We start from the raw sequence: 19,395 nt of genomic DNA on the forward strand, positions 1-19,395 counted from the left end.
AATAAACTGAATATAACACTAAGAAGTAGCACGATATTAAAAATTAGAGCAAAAACTATATTTCAATTTGACTTTTTCATTAACACACTGTATAAATAGGATTATAATGCTGAAATAAATATCTGTATGTTATTTAGATCGATCGACTCTGTTTGTGGAAGGAAAGGAACGAATCGTTTTTAAAAATAAAATACAGCTGATCGAAAGGGCACTTGACAACGCAAAAGAAGTTTTGTTTCAGTGGTCAGAAAATGGTGGTTTTGTTTTAAATATGGCGAATATTGCAAATCCTGTACCTTACATCGATAAAAGGCAATTTGGACTTTTGCTGGACATAAAATCCGAGTTGTTTTACAACCGTCTCAATGCCGCAAAGAATTTATATCGAAAGGATCTTGTGTGCCATTTTGGATGTGTAAATGCTATTGAGTTTTCTAGCAATGGCGAACTGCTCGTATCAGGTAATTTTCATATCTTATTATTCATGACGGGCTTAAATAAACCACAGTTTAACGGAATGTTCGAATACTAATATAAATAGTAGTCGTGAAGAAATAGATAAGACTTCAAGACTTGTATGTACTGAATGCACTATAGATACTTACTCAATGTAGGTATTTTGTATATTTATTTACAGTTTTCACTGTTCAATAATTATTTAATTCTCATGCATTTAATTAAATGGTATGTCTCTAATGATAAAGGATTGCTTTTTTCACAGTAAATTCCTCAATTTATTTTATAAATAACATTATCTCTACATAATCAAACCCACTCAGTGTTTTTATAACTTGGTCTAAAAATAAATTAGAAACCTTATAATTCTGATACAAGAGGTTGTTATAAGATGACTCAATTCACAAAAAGGAAACACTGGTGAATAAAATATACCATAATTTCAATATTGAAATACACTACAATAACTTTTAACATGTCTAAAATTATAGTATTTGATATTCAAATTCTACTTTTATGAAGTAACTTTTTAAAAAAATTACACAATTTCTATAAAGATATTTTCGTTTAAATGTATTCTATTTGAATGACATCAACATTTTAACTATTACAGCATAAGAAGACTAATTAAACTTAAGTATATGCTATATATATTAAATATAGAAAATCCTTTTTGCCTGAGCATTGAAAGAATTTACCATCAAGTGTTTTACCAAGAACAATAACAATTAAATTTGTTGAAAATCTTCTTCTATACCTTAATAGGTGGTGATGACAGAAGAGTCATGCTATGGCAGTTTGGCCTAGCCATGTTGGACCGTGGGAAACCAGAAGCACTGAAAGCAGTGCATCAATCAAACATATTTTGTTTGGGAGTCACCAGCGACAACCAGAAAGTATATTCTGGAGGGAATGATGATATTGTAAGATGCCTCATTATTTATTGATTACCTAATACAGTAAAACACTTGACAATTAATTTGGACAGTTTGTATATTTGTCAAAAGCTTCTGGTCATTCCTGTTCAATTTAATAATAAAATAAACTGCTAGAGAAAATCAGTCAAGCAGTTTCATACAAACCTAGATGCCCCATCACTAGTATTTTTAAAATCTCTTAAAGAACTAACCTAGATCTAAATGCTCCAATTACTAAAATGTGTGCTCTATATAATAAAATTGGCACTAAAGTGGATGTCAATATATTTAATGATTCTGTTAAAATATTTAAAGTGCTAGATTTTCGATGTGACAATTTGAATTAATTTGTAATAAGTTAATATTGTATAAGCTATAATTTATCCTGTTGCCAATTGTTTGATATTGTTTACAATAGTTGTATAAAGACAAATAATTATATAATCATTACTCAATGATTTAATATTTTATAAGTAGTTCATATTAATTTCTACCTCCTTAATATTATGTTTTAGTTTTTAATTAAACATGTCAGTGGTAAATGCTGTGTACATATCAGATACTGTACCTATTAAGCAGTACACATGTCAGATACTGTACCTTATTGTTTTATCACATTTAATGTTATAATATGTAGTTCTTTTGTTGTACCTTATGGCAATAAATACCCTACATGTAGAAGTATTGCATATTTAATTTGCATGCATGCCACTTAAACTTAATAGACTTTAATTGACACATTAGATTTATAAACATTCTCTGCTCTATAGGTAATCGTCCATGATCTAGAAAGCAAATGTCCCCTGGAAGTGTTGCAGCATCAAAGAGCTGTGTGCAGTCTCAGCATTGATCCGTTCAATGAACGTGTCGTCACAACTGCCGGTAATGATGGGCGGTTGTTGTTGTTTGACACAAGGCAGTCAGTTCATGGTATGTAACAGTAAATATATAAATATACGTATATGTTAATTGCGAATTTTAATTGACTGGTTATTACTAGAGATTGGATGAGATACATATCAATGATATCAGATAAAATGATTTTTAAAATTATGTAAAGTCCCATGAAGCCCTGGATAAACCATGGAACAAAAATCAACATAGTATTGTCAAACCAGGGATTCCAACCCTGGAAAGTTAATGGTGTTCATTATACAATAGTTTCATTCGTAACAAAATATTTTGCAATTGATACCAATCAAGCGGCAATCATTCAATGATCGCGGTTAGTGACGTTGCAATCTGTGGTGAAGTGGGTTAGGTTAGTAACTAACACTTATTACTGATATCTTTTGGTCGCGGCTTCATCCGCGTGAAAGAATCTTCCGGGATAAAAGTCCCGCTATATACTTTCCCGTGATGGAAAGTAGTCTATGTCCTTCCCAGGGTCTCAAACTATCTCCATACTAAATTTAATCGAAATCCGTTGGGTAGATTGTGAGTTTATCGCGTTCCGACAGGCAGACAGATGCGGCGGGCGACTTTGTTCTATAATGTATTTTTTAGAACATTTTAAGAGGAACAATTCCGTCATACATGATTGTTGCATAACTTAAACCTTTTATGCACGCAACAGAAGCTCTCAATAGGAATGAATTTTCCCCGTTTTTGTAACATTTTTTGTTGATGCTCGTCTCCTATTGGTATATTGGCATATCCGATAGCCTTCCTCGATAAATGGGCTATGCATCATTAAAATTATTATTCAATTCGAACCAGTAGTTCTTGAGATTACCGCGTTCTAGCAAACAAACAAGCTCTTCAGTTTTATATAATAGTACAAATAGAAGTATAGATAACATATACCTTTTAGAACTTCCACTATCTGTTATCGTAAAAAGATATCGACATTATTTATCAATTAGTATACTTATTGAAATTTAAGTGTTTATTTTAAAATGGGGTTTAACTACAAACTACTAATACTTTAAAATGTTCCCATTGCCAGGTATTCCGCAACTAATGCCCAGGAATATAATGTGACTCAATATTGCGACATCGTTGCCTGCTTGTTTTCCATTTTATAATATTAAAACTGGTGCTTTGTTTGCAAACTCTCTTGTGGACATATTACTAAAAGAAATCTACCATAATATTAAAATTTGGAATACGCCGTTACCAATAACTGAACTATTATTCTCATTAAAAAACATCATAGTAAAAATTGGATTATAAAATTCCAATGTTTTCCAAAAACTCTTGTATAAACCACTTTAATTTTATGAAAACATCATAAACAAATAAATTGGGATATTGGTTTGCGATATATAAATCATGTTTTTGCAGTCGAAAACTAGGTTACAACCGTCACGAACAAGGTCTTATCATAAGTACAGTCAGCTACAAAAGTAGTAGAACAAATAGAAAATTCAAAACTGTTCTTCTTTATCTAAATTAAATTAATCACTCTTAACTCTGAAGTTTATTTTAGTGAAGTAAAAACGTTTGTTGATATGGAGACAAAAGTGTAAATGCGATTTGAAATTTTGAATTTTTTTTATAGTTTTATTACTTATTTAGTTTAGGGACAGCGTTGAACGTCCACCTGCAAGGATGACCAATGACCTTGTGAAAATCTTAAAAATTATTTGGGCGCGGACCGCTACCACCAGAACATCTGGAAATGTTTAATCGAAGCCTATATTTGGCATTTGATATCATGTAGCCTGTAGACTTTTGACCAAACAATTTTTTATAAATTTAAATATCCGTGTTGATTGTTTGAGGTTTTGAAATTGCACTGTTGCATCCTCTGTAGTTCCCAAAAGTTTTAAGATAATAAATAGTATCGATTTTGTTAAGATATTCTTAAAAACCTAATGGAAACAGAAACGTAGGTATACTGAAGTTTTATGGACAGTACTAACAATTCTCAGTAAATTTAGTTAAAATACGTAATGCGATTTAATTATTGGAATTTTGTCAAGCCATTATTGTGTATTGAAAATATCGTCCTATTTTTTTGTCTGCATTCAGAATCATTAGTGATATCGCGCAGCAGAAAGGCGTTCCACGGAGTGATGTTCCACCCGCAGCAAGTGGGCATGCTAGTGTCCGCGAACGCGCGCGATGGTGTCGCTCTATGGGACTTGCGATCGCCGAAACAGTGAGTAATTTTTTTTAAATCTTTACTTAAGTCTAAGCTTTTTTTCTTCTAAAGATTGTACAATTGGTCTTATATTATTTCACAAATTTTTTATCTGTTAAATTACAATAGTAACTTATGATAACTTATACAGTTGTTTTTCATGTCGGGGTGTTAGGGGGGGCGAGGTTCCGCTATTTGATACGCAGCTCGTCCCCCCAATTAAGGCTAAGCTTGGTTGTCATTTTACGACCATGTCGCTCCGTAAGTCCACTTTCATTGAGTTTATTAAATTTCTAACTGCGCTTTGACAGGATTTAATAATCGTGAATAAAAAAAAAGACAATCATAGGTCACAACCGAACGTAATTTTCAAGTGTAATCATATAATGTGACGTATTATTTCGTACATTTTAGCCCGGTCTTACGGTACGCGGGCAACAACGGCACATCTCAAAACAGCATGAGTGTGCGGTTCAACTCGACCGGCACGCATATACTTGCCCTGCGGCGTCGACTCGCGCCAGTACTGTACGCCGTGCACTCGGCCGAGCCAGTCGCCGAGTTCTACCACCAGGACTATTACAATTCGTGCACCATGAAGAGTTGCTCATTCGCAGGCGAACGCGATCAGTTCGTGCTGTCCGGATCTGATGATTTCAATTTGTATATGTGGAAAGTGCCTGATACTGGAGGTGGTTATGGTAAGAATAAAACATATGTACACTAAGAGATTTTTATTACAAAAAATAAATATATGAGATTCAGAAGAATTGTCTCGAATTGCTTAAATAATGGAACCAAACTAAAGTGAAGTTAAAGTAAAATTAAGTTTTTAAATATTATCGGTCCTTAACATCTTTCCCTAGATATTTTAACCCATATTTTGGTTCACGTACGTATAATAGCACTTTGAGTATGTAGAATTTCACCATGGTAGGTATTTATTATTCTATTTTGACGTACTATGTGTTTAACAGACATGGTGGTAGAACCGCCGCACATAGTGCTGTACGGGCACAGATCGATCGTGAACCAAGTGCGTTACAATCCGCACTACTGTCTCATCGCTTCGTCGGGAGTCGAAAAAATCATCAAGGTATGTCAATTGTATTTTGCCCATGTGAAATTCTTTTTTCAAAAACCCGAAACAAAAACAACAGTAACAGTTTCCTGTTACTGAATCAGTAACAGGAAAATTGACGAGTTGATAACTTCCTCCTTTTTTTGAAATCGGTTATAAATATATTCCCATTTTGTTCTTTCCCAGTAAACTTATTCTGTCTGTCTGTGTGGCTGATTTCATCAAAATTCGTTCAGTGGTTTATGCATTTACTTGTAACAAACATACAAACACCTTCACATTTGCCATATATATTACTTAATGATATGTTGGATTTAATTTAATATGTTGTGCTATTTCAGGTGTGGTCTGCATTAGAGTACCCTCAGATGCGCGGCGCCTTGCTCGAGGAGGCGCAGGGCTCCGACAACCCGCGCGAGATATACAGCCACGAGGACTACGTGTCGCTCGTACACCACAGCGGGCAGGTAACTGGCTCTTACATATACTTAATTAAGTATATATACTTATTAAAGGCTAAAATTAATACTTGACAGCAGTACCTGTGTAATATATGACTATGATAACAGTTATTGATATGATAAGTTAATGAAATTATAATTTTTCTTAGTAAAAAATTTAAAATATAAACATGTAGTCGCGAAACATGCGTTGCAGTTATATAAATGTCAACGGCTATGTTTTGACACATTCATATCATTAGAATGTTAGGAATGTTATTGATCAGTGCATAACTGTATATTTTTGTGTGCAGTACATATCGCACAACTACGCAGAGCAGTCGACGTCGGAGGACCCGCGCATGATGGCGTTCTTCGACTCGCTCGTGCAGCGCGAGCTGGAGTGCCTCGCCGAGGAGACCGACTCGCTGGACGGCTCCTCCTCCGGCACGGCCCACGACAATAACTCAGACTCCTCCGACAACGACCACATACTGGCAGACTTCCTCCCGCTGCCCGCCAAGAGATGTGAGACTTTTTAAAATAAATATAGGAAACTCTTGTGATGCCATTTGTCATTATGCTGATAAATATTTGTCACATGCGTTTAATAAGAATTGTTCTAAAATATATTTTTTTTCAGCAAATCCAAACGGCTCCCGCACACAGAGGTGCAACAACAGGTTAGCGCGTTTGGTGGCTTCAAGATATACGAAAAATACACGATCTCAGAAACGAGGTTCTGTTCGGTAATAATTTAGATAATTTTACCAGACGTAACAATATAAAATATTAGAGCATTTTTGAGTAAAAAAGACTTGAATTTTTTTACTACTGTTACTATTTGCAAAGTTAAATAATAATATTTTGTGTTACAGGCGTAGCAAACAATCCCGCACATCACACAGCAAGTCAGGCAAGTGTCCAGCGCCCACCGGCTCCACCGGCAGCGCCAAGGGCAAGCGCGCCCCCGCGCGGCGATCCCGCGGCCCGCGCCGACCCGCGCCCCGAGCCGCTCGCGCCGCGCATGCGCTTCACTCGCCGCACCTCGCGCCGCACCACGCGCCGCACACGCGCCCGCACCACGCGCGCATCTCCGCTCCCTCCAGCGAACGCACAGACTCCGATGAACCCGCGCATTGTTTATACAGAAATTCTGGAAGGGTTAGGAACTATCATGTGTTTAAATTGTTTTTAAAAACATTCATATATACTGATTTATCAAAAAATATAATCAAAATGCAATCCCCGTGTAATTAAATACTCCAGTAGTTCCTAACTTGTTAATCCAACTAGAATTAATCTTTGAAACTGTTAAATGTCTTTAGTATATGAAGAAATGGAGATAATGAAGCTAATAATAGAATATTGATTACAGATGATTCGCCCTCTGCGTAGAAGGTTAAACCCTACAAGGACAGCCAAGAGGAAAAATAAAGTCAATAGCTATAGGAAAGTTATGAATTTAAGGAGCAATGGTAAATGTTACTGTCATCGTTATTTTGGCTTGATGTCATTCTGAGGAGAATCGAGAGATTGTAATATATGTGCATATTTCTTTTTCCAGGCGCCACGATAGCTCAAGACAGTAGTGATAATAACAATTTTTCCAATTTTGATAACTTCGAGGATAATTTAGCACTCCCTAGTACAAGTACAGGTATGATGTTTTATATTATATTACTCTCTAAAGTAATACGTAATTAAATACTTATACAGACATTTTTAATTACCAGGATACAGAGGCCAAAACACATCTGCGCTCTTCAGGATAGCAGAAGTGGATTCCGACGATGACCAATCGATCGGCAGTCGGCCTATATCACCCAGAAATCAGAACGGCAACCAAAACATTCCTACAAATCTCGTTAGTATAATTCCAACACCCATCAACGGATCTCGCGACTCGCTGGGGGAATCTCTTCGCGTCGAACCGCCAGAATCAGAGAGCAACTCCACGCCACCGCCAGAGACTCGCCTGAGGAACTTGCGTCGAGTGCGACGTAACGGACGACTTAGCCTGCATAGATCAGATTCTAGCGAATCTCCACCACCTAAAGAATCCACAGAGCGTGCTTCCACCTCCATAGCCGAACGGTTGTCACCAAAAGTCGGGTATAATAGGACCGTGGCCAGGCTTATGAATGAAACGAATGAGAGTGAGTTGGAAAGCAGCTGCAGTACTGAAAGCAGTCTGTGGCCGGCGCAAGACATGGGCACTCCGGACAGCGGCGTGGGCACCGTCGTCGGCAGCAGCACACGCAACAATCTCCCACCCGACGACGTGTCCGACGACCCCGACTATCAGGCCATGAAGTTCCGACAGCGAGTGAAAAAAGCACGTCGCAACTACAGAAATCACATGGATTCAGATTCCAACTGAACTGATCATAGATAGATATTTGAATTGTTTTTCTATTAGACAGTCGATGTACTGAATATGGCGACTGTTCACGACTGGTATCTTTACTAAGAATGCCTATTGAGTGCAGTGTCAAATAATCGCGTTTATTTAATGCTTGGTAATTCGATGTAAGGGGAATTGAATGTAATGAAGTTAGTAGCATTGCTGTACTCTTTCAGTGTTCTGTTATTATTAGGAAATTGAAGCTAGTTGGTGTGACTTGTAACAGTTATACCAAGCGATTATTCCTGATTTGCCGTGAATGTCGCGCTGACCGACTGACCAGGCTTAGTTAAATCCAACTATAGTTGGTGCAATCTGTCTTCAGATGCATCCGGCAACATTGATATAGTGCCATGTATCATTGATTATTGTTAGCTATAGGGTGTTGATAAACACATCGCACGCTACTTTATGTTGTGTATTATACTAGAAAAATGGCATATCTATACTTCTATACTATTATATAAAGCTGAAGAGTTTGTTTGTTTGTTTGTTTGAACGCGCTAATCTCAGGAACTACCGGTCCAAACTGAAAAATTCTTTTTGCGTTGGATAGCCCTTTGTTCGTGGAGTGCTATAGGCTATATATCATCACGCTATACCCAATAGGAGCGGGGCAGTAATGGCTAATCTCAGGAACTACCTGTCCAAACTGAAAAATTATTTTTGCGTTGGATAGCCCTTTATTCGTGGAGTGCTATAGGCTATATATCATCACGCTATACCCAATAGGAGCGGGGCAGTAATGGCTAATCTCAGGAACTACCGGACAAACTGAAAAATTCTTTTTGCGTTGGATAGCCCTTTGTTCGTGGAGAGCTATAGGCTATATATCATCACGCTATATTCAATAGGAGCGGAGCAGTAATGGCTAATCTCAGGAACTACCGATTCGAACTGAAAAAATATTTTTGTGTTGAATAGCCCTTTGTGGAGTGCTCAAAGTTATATATCATCACGCTATGACCAATAGGAGCGGAGCAATAATGGCTAATCTCAGGAACTACCGGTTTGAACTGAAAAAATCTTTTTGTGTTGGATAGCCCTTTGTTCCTGGAGTGCTATAGGCTATATATCATCATGCTATAACCAATAGGCGCGGAGCAGTAATGAAACATGTTGCAAAAACGAGGAAAATTATGAGTTTTGAGAGCTTCCGTTGCCTGCGCTGCGTAAACGGTTAAAGTTATGCAACAATGATGTATGACGGGATTGTTTCACTTAAAAGTTCTAAATAATATAACAAAGTCCCCCGCTGCATCTGTCTGCCTTAACGTGTTAAACTCAAAAACTACCTAACGTATTAAGATGACATTTGGTATGGAGACAGTTTGAGACCCTGGGAAGAACATAGGCTCCCGGGAAACTACTATTTTTATAACGGAAAACTTTAGCCTGAAAAACTTTATAACGCGGGCGGAGCCGCGAGCAAAAGCTAGTACGATGATAAAATTAATTATGGACCTACAGCTGCAAAACAGCCCCATTCGCATGTTAGTAATGGATGATTAAATCATATTCCATGTATTTGTTGCCACACGTATAATACATAAAAATGCTTATTGTATAGTTGATATTAATAAAAAGTGTATTATGTGATCTATTATGATAACAGGTAAGATTTAAGGATGGATCGATCATCAATGTTTCCTGTAAACTGTTGTTAGTGTAACCATGCTGTAATAAATACATTGACACGGATGCATCTTTTTTTGTCGCCACTTATATAATCTTACCAACAGAAATATTCTAGTGAATTATTTCGGGATTTATGTCGGGAGTTAATATGTTTGCTTAGGTCATCTACTTGAGTCTATGAATAAATAAGTTTTAAATTATAATTGTGCCACAACTTGTGTTGCTGGCTGCTTCGCCTGCTCGTCCTTAACCTATTTATAGCGCCATGTAATTTCATACTCAACTCTAGTGTCATATATAAAACAAATCGTATTATTTCTATTAGAAGCAAATAACCGGGATAAAAATAACCTATGTAACCCGGACACGGTCTATTTGAGTGCCATAATTTCATCCAAAAACGTTCAGTTTCTGAGTTGACTTCTAACAAACATCCAATTATCTTTATAATGTAATAATGATATAAATCTCCTAAGGTCTGCGCACTGTTTGGAAAACTTTAGCAACGATTTTGTTACGGAATGGTACAACTTTTAAACGAAGCAGTAATAAAACGCATCTTTAGTTTATCCATACATTATAATTCTGTTTGAGTTTATGTTACTCGAGGAATGCGTATCCGAATTTTAGACACACATGTATTGATTAAAAAGTTAAGTTGTCAATTTGACAGCTACCGGCTCAATATAAAATAACCTAAGCTCTGCTTCTTTTTATTCCTTTTCCTAGTCCCAAACGTAGAAGATGGACGGGGTGTCGAGTTACAATAGTTTCGTAGCGTTGCATAAGCCCCAATTAATTTTATCTGCAGTCCCGGAACACTTCTGGCCGTCACTATGTAAGAAGTTGAGTGACCAAATATTCGACTCGGGTTATTCATTTCAATTGGTTCAAATTGACTATGAAGATACAGAGAAGCTGCCTTACGATCCTCTCTGGAGTGTCATTGCTATACGGGACATTGACCGATCTGACCCCAGTCACATTTATCTCATTGATCACGCGTGGACATTCAAAGCGAACAGCATCAGAAACAGTCTCAGAAACTTGCCAGGATTGATTGATAGAATGTGCAATTTGATGCAAATCACCGCCGATTCCACTGAAGAAAAGATCGATAAGGTGTCTCAATGCGTTTGGAAGTATGCCAACACCTACGCCATAGGGGGCAATGAATTTTCCGTCGAAGACAGGGTCCCTGTTTGGTACGTTTTAGATGAACTAGGTTCAGGAATTACACATTCTGACAACCCTAATTTTCGTGCCGTGCCTTTTATAAATGTGCCTGACCAGATGACCTATACATTACTATTTCCAATTGAAAATGTTGAGGAAGGGGAGCCAATTACAAGAAATTTTGTGGAAGGCCAGTATCCTGATTCCCTTCAAAGAGAAGCCATGCTGATACCTTGGAAGTATTATGAGCATTTCAATGGAGATTCACAGCAAGAACCAGATGCTAACTATTTCCTAGAAGGTCACATTGCAGAGACGCTTCCAGATTTAGATTTACTTAAAGAGAAAGCTGCACCAACTAAGCTAAAAGTATTTTCAGAATATAGGTATATTAATGAATTCCTGACTGCTCCAGAATTCCAAATTGTTCATAATGAGAATAATGCTGATGTTTTGTGGTATATTAATCATTTTAAAGATTACAAAGAGCTTAGTAAGACACCTCATAAGTTTGTTAACCAATTTCCATATGAATATGTTATTACTATTAAAGATTTGTTAGCTATCATTGCAAGAAGGTGTCCTAGTCATAAAAGTGATGGCCAAACGGAATCTTATCCATCTTGGTTCCCCACAACTTTTAACTTAAAGACTGAGCTCCCTAAACTAGTGGCATATTACATGCAAAGAAAAAAATCGGGGTTAGATAATCATTGGATTTGCAAGCCGTATAACCTTGCTAGAGGTCTAGATACATACATTACCCAAAATTTAGATTTCCTATGCCGCCTCCCCTTAAGTGGTCCAAAGATTGCACAGAAGTATATTGAAAATCCTGTTTTATTTGATAGAGCAGATATTGGGCGTGTCAAGTTTGATATTCGTTATGTAATTATATTGAAATCTGTTGATCCAACTGAGGTATATGTGTACAATAACTTCTTCCTTAGGTTTGCTAATGTACCTTTTTCTCTTGATAATTTTGAAGATTATGAGAAACATTTTACTGTAATGAATTATACTGATGGTGTCCCTTTGTACAGAATGATGTGCAGCGATTTCAAGGAAGCATGGGCCAATCAATATGGTAATTATAACTGGGCTGAAGTGGAAAAGGCAATATTCAAGATGTTAGCAGAAATGTTCACAGCTGCTACTTCAAAGGAGCCTCCATGTGGCATCGCAAAGAGCCCTCAATCTAGAGCATTATATGCAGTTGATTCAATGTTGAGTTGGGAAACAAAAAACAATGAAACTATTGTGCAACCAAAACTATTGGAAATAAACTGGATGCCAGATTGTGCACGAGCTTGTGAATATTATCCTGAATTCTATAATGATATATTTAGTCTTATGTTTTTAGATAAAGAAGTTAACACATGCACTAAAGTGTTGTAAAACTCCACACTGCTGATTTGCTATGACAATGCAGTTTGCATGGGCCCAGTATAATGGGTGCTATTAATTTGTTAGTCAAGAAGAGAATCGCTAGAATTGATTTGATTTATGATGTTTCTCACTATGAGGGAAAATGGGCACAGAAATATTAGCTTAGTAAAACTGCGCTGTGGTTCTTGTCTCAATGTGTAATCGAGCCTTATGAAGTCTGCCTTTATATTTATAAGCTAGCTTACATTGTACAATGTTGTAATTTATATAAATATATTATGGTTTTTAATTGAAACATTTAATTAAGGTGTTATAGAGCATTAAAGTAAGCATATTCACATACTATTTTATATTTTATCACTTTAAAAATTGCTTGATTTAAATATATAATAATTATAAATTATTTAAACATCAGTTTTTTTGGAGAATCCTTCGGTCATCATCCTCGACATACGCGAATGGGCTCTCTTCACTCATTTCTCGATGGCTTAGTAGCAACAGTAACATAATTACAATAAGAAGAACTAGAAGCAAGATCCAGTAGCGCCTGTAGATACCTCCGGCCCTTCGCACACGGGAAGATGGGAGAGTGTTTCTGTACAAAAAATAAATAATTATAAATAATATATTCAAAGATGGATTTCAAAATGTATGTTGAAATGATTTCAAAATAATTTCTTTATAGCTATATGTTTTACACTTGATGATAATACCAGTCTATAAACAGTGTAGGAATGATGATTCCTTATGTTTATGCGAATCTAAAATCCGAAAAATAGTAAAATTTTAGTGTATGAATGATTTATTTTGTGATAACGAAATTAATCTAGATTATAATTTGATAAAATACATACTTCCACCATCTGCTGATCCAAGCAAATGTCGACTTTTGTTTGTACTTATTCTCGTCATGGTCGTAGTTTACTGTTTCTTTAGAGTGATCAGTTGACTTTAAATTCTTTCTTGATGCTTGACCACCTGAAAATTAAATATTTACTTTATTTCCATTCTTGTTGCTTTATTTCTAATATCCAAATACCTATTTATCACTGACTACTGAGTAGTTATCAGTAAAAACTTAGGATCAGACAGAAAAAAGATTTTGTCAGGAACTGTTGTATAACAGAGCCACACCCTTCAGGAGTAATGTTACATAAGGCAAACCCAACTGTATTAAAATATTAATTATGACTTATTGCATTATTGGTCAATTGCCATCATAATTTGTTCTTGGTTTTAGTGTTTATCAAATCAAAATATTTAATAAAAATGTGCGCTTTTAACCAGGCTTCCCTATCACATTATGGGATGAAAACATTGTTAGCAGAATGTAGTTGCAATATGTGTACCATAAATCTTGGAATATATAATTGTAAGTTTTGTTGACTATGTGATTATTTAGCAAAGAATTCATGACAACTACCTTGCAAGCCATCATTCCTCTTAACGGTATTGTCAAAAACATTAACAGGGTCATCTGGAATCTGAACAATGGAATGTGGTGTTGCATTTGAGGGTCGACTGCTTGACTCGTCATCACTTGCACCGACAGGAGTCCCGCGGTGACTGTCCATAGTGTAATACGATGTGGGATCCATTGGAGACTGGCTGCGTCTGCTAGCTGCACCCTTTAGGTCTTGGTCCTCTGAAAGCTAAAGAATATTTACTTAATTATGTTAATGATATAAAGTTCTATTAAATTATACATATATGCATACACATTGTACCATTTATAACATATTGTCTACCTACTTAATTGCCATCAGTGCATCATAATTTTAAATACATAGTTGTAATTTTTATTCCTAACAAATAAATTGATTAAGGATAGCATTTTCTATAGACTGTACATTTTAATTAACAAACCAATGGTAGGCCCAATCCAGCCCTTGCCCAATTCACACCAGCCAGCTTCTCCTTCAGGACATCGGCCACTGGTGATACCAGATTTGGTGGTGGAAACACAGGAGTCGCACATGATGGACATTGATACCCTGCAGGAGCTGTTGTCCTGGGCAGGGATCTATACCTGGACTCTGCACAAGCCCAGTGGAATACATCTGAAATTTAGATATAAAGTTAATAGTGGTCTCATGAGTATTTTTGTGGTAAAAGTACTTAAGGCAAGTCTAATTTTTTAGAATAAATTAGCTTATTTATGTTATAATAAAAAATGGATATTGATGCTTGCTTTTAAATAAGTAATTTCACTTGATAGTAATATACCGGAAACAGTGTGTTAAGAATATATTATTGTCTAAACATTTATAATTTTAGACAACCTAAGTAAACCAAACCAAAAATATACATAGAAACTTACGATAACAAGTGAGCCGAATACATTCGCCTTCACTCAGTGGTTTTGTGCAAATTTCACATATGGGGTTGTAGTCGCTGTCTTGCAACCATTGCAAATAAGATTGTATGATGCACTAAAAACAAAACATGATTAGAATTTTAGTTAATAAAGGAATCGCCTTAATCCATACCTATTATAATATATCAATAAGTAAAAGAACTACACACCTTGGGGTGATTCGTGACCATACAATATTCACAAACATTAACTCTGTGTTCGAAACAAAACTGATTTGTAACACGTCTCTTTGGACATTTACACAAACCCATGGCGATCTTCGGTATACTTGATTTTAAGGCTTAAATTCTATTAATCATCAAGAATAGTATAAAGTCAATTAGAATTGCATTAGAAAAGTAAACGCAAATAATATCGGCAGTGGAAGATATTTCTATTTCGTCGGCCACGTACATCAACTGTCAAAAATAATGTCAATAAATGTAAAAAAAGTTAATAGCAATGCGTTCAAGTTTTTATGAAAACTAAATTCGGATAAAATACATATTTATGACGTATACAATTTGTAATTATTTAGATAGTACGGGTTGAATTTGTGAATGCTAATTGGCTACTTTGGAAAAGCAAAATTGTTTGTCTTATCTAGTTTAGCTTTTTTTATAACGTCGAGTTGGAATGAGCTGGAAAATAGCAAAACTTCGGAATAAAGGGTGGCATCATCAGTGGTATGAGGTAAGCAACTGTTTTACAGTTTTGTATTCAGTTGCTGGATTCAGATCTGAAAAAACCGCCTGTATAAACCCTGCTTTAAGAACGAATGACGTTTTTGCTTTTTTTAGGCCCATTCTATGATCTATCCCTTTTATAATCTGTGAGCTGTTGTGAACGATTGGGAGATAATAATAAACAGCAGATGTAAAATAAAATTAGAATTGTACATAGAAACAGAGTTTAAACTCTGTTGTTGATATCATAATGACAACAAAATTATTATCTCTCGGGGGCGTTATAGCGAGGCCATTAAATATTATTTTAAAACAAAACAACATAACTCCTAACCTCAAAACCAACTTCAGCACTACACCTATTGCCTGTGTAACATTCTTCAATAAATGTGAGTAATTACATACCTTACTAATATTTCTATACAGTTGTCAGTCCCGTCTTTACCCGTACTCTAGTTATTATTACTGTAATTGTATACATAGTGACATAACTAATTGGAAGTTGATTAGGTACATACCTATACTTTAAAGCCTTTTACTATGTGGATTTTCAGTACCTGCAGAAAAATTATGGAAATCCGTGACATCAGTAAGTAATGCCGGTGCAAAGAAGGGTCGTGGTAAGGGAGCCGGGCGGATACGGATAAGGGATTTGAACAGAGGCCAAGTTATTGGTGTGGGCAAAATTAATATGCTGTGGCCCGGTTTGTCTGCGCCCGTCATCAGAGGCAGGGAGCTGCTGAAACAACAAAGGCTGCCTGATGACCCAGATAGGTAAATTTAATACTGTAAATTGGGACTTGGAAAGTATCAAGAATAGACACTTATTTTTTAATTACAAAGGCTTCGCCAGGAAGGAGCTCGGCGAGGCAGCTGCCGCCTCTAGATTCAATACAAGTACATACTCTTGTATATACTTGAGTTCAGGTAATGGGATTACCAATATAAAAATTACCACTATGCCCGCCCCTGGATCAAAGTTTGAGATTTGTTTCCCCTTGAATTGAAAGCTGGTAACACCTATAGTACATTACAGATATATCAAAAGAACTTTATTCTTCTCATTAATAACTGCTCTCTTCTCTTCTCTTCTCATTCAAATCTGGGACCCTTAGTGACATCTGTATGTTGGGTACACAATTAAAATTTTGGTCCTATTCATTCTTCTTTATCATCACAACTGTTCAATAAACTATTGCAACACAATCAATTACTATGAAGAACATTGCATTGTGATTTATTTCACCCATTATTGTCATTAGTTTCATAGTGGAAACGACAATATACTTGCATATTTCAAATAGTAGCAATTAGCATCCATTTGAGTAATGTGGTTTATTTGCAGGATGGAAAAGTTGATCAAGATAAGAGATTCAATGACGAGATTCCGTCGTCTGAAGTTGAATCCCATTGAGAGAGGTTGGTCAGGATCGCGAATGCCTGGAAGAAGTATTGGAGCACCTGATCCAGTTGCAGATGGTAAGTACAACCTTGTAATGGTAAAAACTTTTTAATAAGTAAGTTGTTGAGAAACTGATGGTCTTGATTCCAACTTTTTATAAATTTCTCACTTTCAACATATTATGAAGTATTGAAGTTTAAAATTTTGTCATTATGCACAGAATATTCACATAGCTAGTTTATTGTTTCAGATGAATTTATTGGTTTTGATACCAAAGTTCTTCAACTAAGATCATTATTGATTATGAAGGGGAGTCTTGGTCGTACCAGAAATTATCAGGCCATGGTAAATATTACTTTATACCTTTAAATATGTAAATATATGTATGTTTGTCATGTATTTATTTTTTAATTATATTTACAGGTTGTAACAGGAAACGGTCAAGGATTAGCTGGATTTGGTTTAGGAAAAGCTAAAGAGGCACCAGCGGCTTTGAGGAAAGCTAAAAACCGAGCCGGGCAGAAACTTATGCATTTTGATATTTATGGAGGGCATACAAGTAGGTGCAGTATTTAAATTATATAATATTGGCTTGTAATACAGTTTTATGTTACTCCAACCTCCCTTTTTTTTTTCTCAAAGGTGGGTTCATAATTACACCTTTTGTATTATTGGTTTTAATGAATAGAGATCACTGCATACCATTAGGTACCCACTTGTATGTTTGCTGATTTGCATATTGAAAGATTATTATTATTATTTTTTAACTAAATTACCTCTTTTTTTACTAAATATAATGATTTTTGCTAAGACCATCCCATAAAAAAAATCTGTTTGCAGTGAGGGTGTATGTTTTATACTATTGTAATTAACATTTATTTTATGTTATCTTGTTTTCAGTTTTCCACGATTTCTACACAGCTTTTGGTAAAACAAAAATATTTGTTCAAAAGAAGAATGAAGGTTATGGTCTTAAGTGCCACAGAGCTATTAAAGAAATATGTCAAGCAATTGGTATCAAGGATTTAAGGGCGAAAGTGGAAGGCTCAAACAATCTGCAGCACATTGTAAAGGCGTTTTTCATTGGACTTTTGCAACAGGTATGAAAATAAACATTGCTATTGATAGAACAATAAGACTAAGGGATTGATAATTGAATACATTGTTCAAAAATATTTTAAGTGCCATAGAATTAAATGAGACTATTATTATAATATAATTATGTGTCTTAAGTCAATATGATTTCAAGTAACTGAATTATTAATTTACAGAGAACTCATCAACAACTGGCTGAGGAAAAGAAGTTACATCTAGTGGAGTATCGAGCTGAGAATGAATATTATCCAAAAGTGGTAGCCAGTCCTAAAGAGGTCAGAACGAAGGAGGAAATAAAACATGACGAGACGCTCGACTTTGTCCAATACGTTATGAATGATAAAGTGATTCTGAAGAAAAAGAAATGGCCCCGCTTTTACGAGACAATGCCTCATTACCGAATATACTTGAAGAAATATGAAAAGTTCAGGAACCACGAGAAAATCCGTCAAAACTTGAAGGTGGAGTATGGCGAGGTCAAGAGCTTCCTCACCGATAAGTATCCTGAAGAAAATGTTGAACAAGCAGAGGCGTAAACTTGTAATGATATTAGAGCTTAGCAATAAACCATAGTTATTTACTCCTTTTTATTTTAATCCTAATATGTAAGTTTCATAAGTATGGCCGAATATATAGCAATTATTTATCTAATATTAAGATCTGATCTAAGTAAATGGCCTTGAGCATTTGTTCCATACATTTTCGCCAAAGGAATTATGGCGGGAATATGCAAAGGTCAACGAAGAATCTCTTTAAAAAACTGTAGGTAGTTGTATTGTTGCAAATTAAAATTGTGTACTTTAGGGAAACATGCACGGAATCAACAAGTTTAGTGGCATTATTATTGTGAAATTAATGATAGCATCCACATAACAAAAAATCTGAAACTATCAAAATTAAGATAAAATAGTAGAAATATGTTTTTTTTAATATATTTTATAAATTTCGAATGGATAGGTTTTAAAAATACGGTTAGCGGTAACTGTTATGAGGCCATGAATGTAGTCTATGAAATCAATAACAATTCCCAATTGATATCTCTGAACTAATTGCAAAAACGATCCAATCAGAATAAATTTTGGGGTGCTTGCATGACTCGTTTTGATTGGTTTATTTTCGGGATCGATCCGAAGATAGCCAATAGGATCGTTTATTGAATCCGCCGTACAACCTGTACGTGTCTGATCTTGAAACCTCCTGTTGCCTATATAGAAACTATATTTTATACTCTTAACAGCCTGATGCGGGGTAGTGAAAATGAAAC

The 19,395-nt window shown here is 35.6% G+C and overlaps 4 protein-coding genes across 4 annotated transcripts; 3 read left to right on the forward strand and 1 right to left on the reverse strand.

Moving 5' to 3' along the window:
• Positions 1 to 177: 177 nt before the first annotated feature.
• LOC115446925 lies at positions 178 to 8,831 on the forward strand. The gene is made up of 13 exons (XM_030173771.2): positions 178 to 461; positions 1,222 to 1,379; positions 2,144 to 2,303; positions 4,350 to 4,479; positions 4,876 to 5,162; positions 5,439 to 5,557; positions 5,884 to 6,009; positions 6,297 to 6,510; positions 6,626 to 6,731; positions 6,861 to 7,146; positions 7,361 to 7,460; positions 7,550 to 7,642; positions 7,719 to 8,831. Exons 1-13 carry the CDS (start codon positions 272 to 274, stop codon positions 8,363 to 8,365), a joined length of 2,616 nt encoding a protein of 871 aa, XP_030029631.2. The 5' UTR covers positions 178 to 271; the 3' UTR covers positions 8,366 to 8,831.
• Positions 8,832 to 10,670: 1,839 nt separating this feature from the next.
• LOC115446918 (tubulin--tyrosine ligase-like protein 12) lies at positions 10,671 to 13,001 on the forward strand. The gene has a single exon (XM_030173759.2). The coding sequence runs from the start codon at positions 10,772 to 10,774 to the stop codon at positions 12,599 to 12,601; it is 1,830 nt and encodes a 609-aa protein (XP_030029619.2). The 5' UTR covers positions 10,671 to 10,771; the 3' UTR covers positions 12,602 to 13,001.
• Positions 12,772 to 15,384, reverse strand: LOC115446919 (zinc finger protein-like 1). Its single transcript, XM_030173760.2, has 6 exons — positions 15,119 to 15,384; positions 14,913 to 15,024; positions 14,459 to 14,652; positions 14,016 to 14,244; positions 13,447 to 13,570; positions 12,772 to 13,187 (listed from the first exon to the last, which is right to left on the reverse strand). The coding sequence occupies exons 1-6, from the start codon at positions 15,218 to 15,220 to the stop codon at positions 13,004 to 13,006; spliced, it is 945 nt and encodes a 314-aa protein (XP_030029620.2). The 5' UTR covers positions 15,221 to 15,384; the 3' UTR covers positions 12,772 to 13,003.
• A 379-nt stretch (positions 15,385 to 15,763) lies between these two features.
• LOC115446931 (28S ribosomal protein S5, mitochondrial) lies at positions 15,764 to 18,714 on the forward strand. Its single transcript, XM_030173778.2, has 7 exons — positions 15,764 to 16,023; positions 16,189 to 16,408; positions 16,980 to 17,113; positions 17,287 to 17,381; positions 17,460 to 17,595; positions 17,937 to 18,136; positions 18,308 to 18,714. Exons 1-7 carry the CDS (start codon positions 15,885 to 15,887, stop codon positions 18,665 to 18,667), a joined length of 1,284 nt encoding a protein of 427 aa, XP_030029638.1. The 5' UTR covers positions 15,764 to 15,884; the 3' UTR covers positions 18,668 to 18,714.
• Positions 18,715 to 19,395: the final 681 nt, after the last annotated feature.

The sequence above is a fragment of the Manduca sexta genome, chromosome 13 (assembly GCF_014839805.1).
Source record: "Manduca sexta isolate Smith_Timp_Sample1 chromosome 13, JHU_Msex_v1.0, whole genome shotgun sequence".
Lineage (NCBI taxonomy): Eukaryota > Metazoa > Arthropoda > Insecta > Lepidoptera > Sphingidae > Manduca > Manduca sexta.

Excerpts from the sequence above, each read along its gene's own strand:
- LOC115446925 (XM_030173771.2), top strand. The coding sequence starts at position 272 with ATGGCGAATATTGCAAATCCTGTACCTTACATCGATAAAAGGCAATTT. Across the intron at positions 5,558-5,883 it reads GAGTCGAAAAAATCATCAAG|GTGTGGTCTGCATTAGAGTA; the intron begins GTATGTCAATTG and ends GTGCTATTTCAG. Across the intron at positions 7,147-7,360 it reads TATACAGAAATTCTGGAAGG|ATGATTCGCCCTCTGCGTAG; the intron begins GTTAGGAACTAT and ends TATTGATTACAG.
- LOC115446918 (XM_030173759.2), top strand. The coding sequence starts at position 10,772 with ATGGACGGGGTGTCGAGTTACAATAGTTTCGTAGCGTTGCATAAGCCC.
- LOC115446919 (XM_030173760.2), bottom strand. The coding sequence starts at position 15,220 with ATGGGTTTGTGTAAATGTCCAAAGAGACGTGTTACAAATCAGTTTTGT. Across the intron at positions 15,025-15,118 it reads TGGTCACGAATCACCCCAAG|TGCATCATACAATCTTATTT; the intron begins GTGTGTAGTTCT and ends TTTTGTTTTTAG. Across the intron at positions 13,571-14,015 it reads GAGGAATGATGGCTTGCAAG|GTGGTCAAGCATCAAGAAAG; the intron begins GTAGTTGTCATG and ends TTTAATTTTCAG.
- LOC115446931 (XM_030173778.2), top strand. The coding sequence starts at position 15,885 with ATGACAACAAAATTATTATCTCTCGGGGGCGTTATAGCGAGGCCATTA. Across the intron at positions 16,024-16,188 it reads TGTAACATTCTTCAATAAAT|TACCTGCAGAAAAATTATGG; the intron begins GTGAGTAATTAC and ends GTGGATTTTCAG. Across the intron at positions 17,596-17,936 it reads TATTTATGGAGGGCATACAA|TTTTCCACGATTTCTACACA; the intron begins GTAGGTGCAGTA and ends TCTTGTTTTCAG.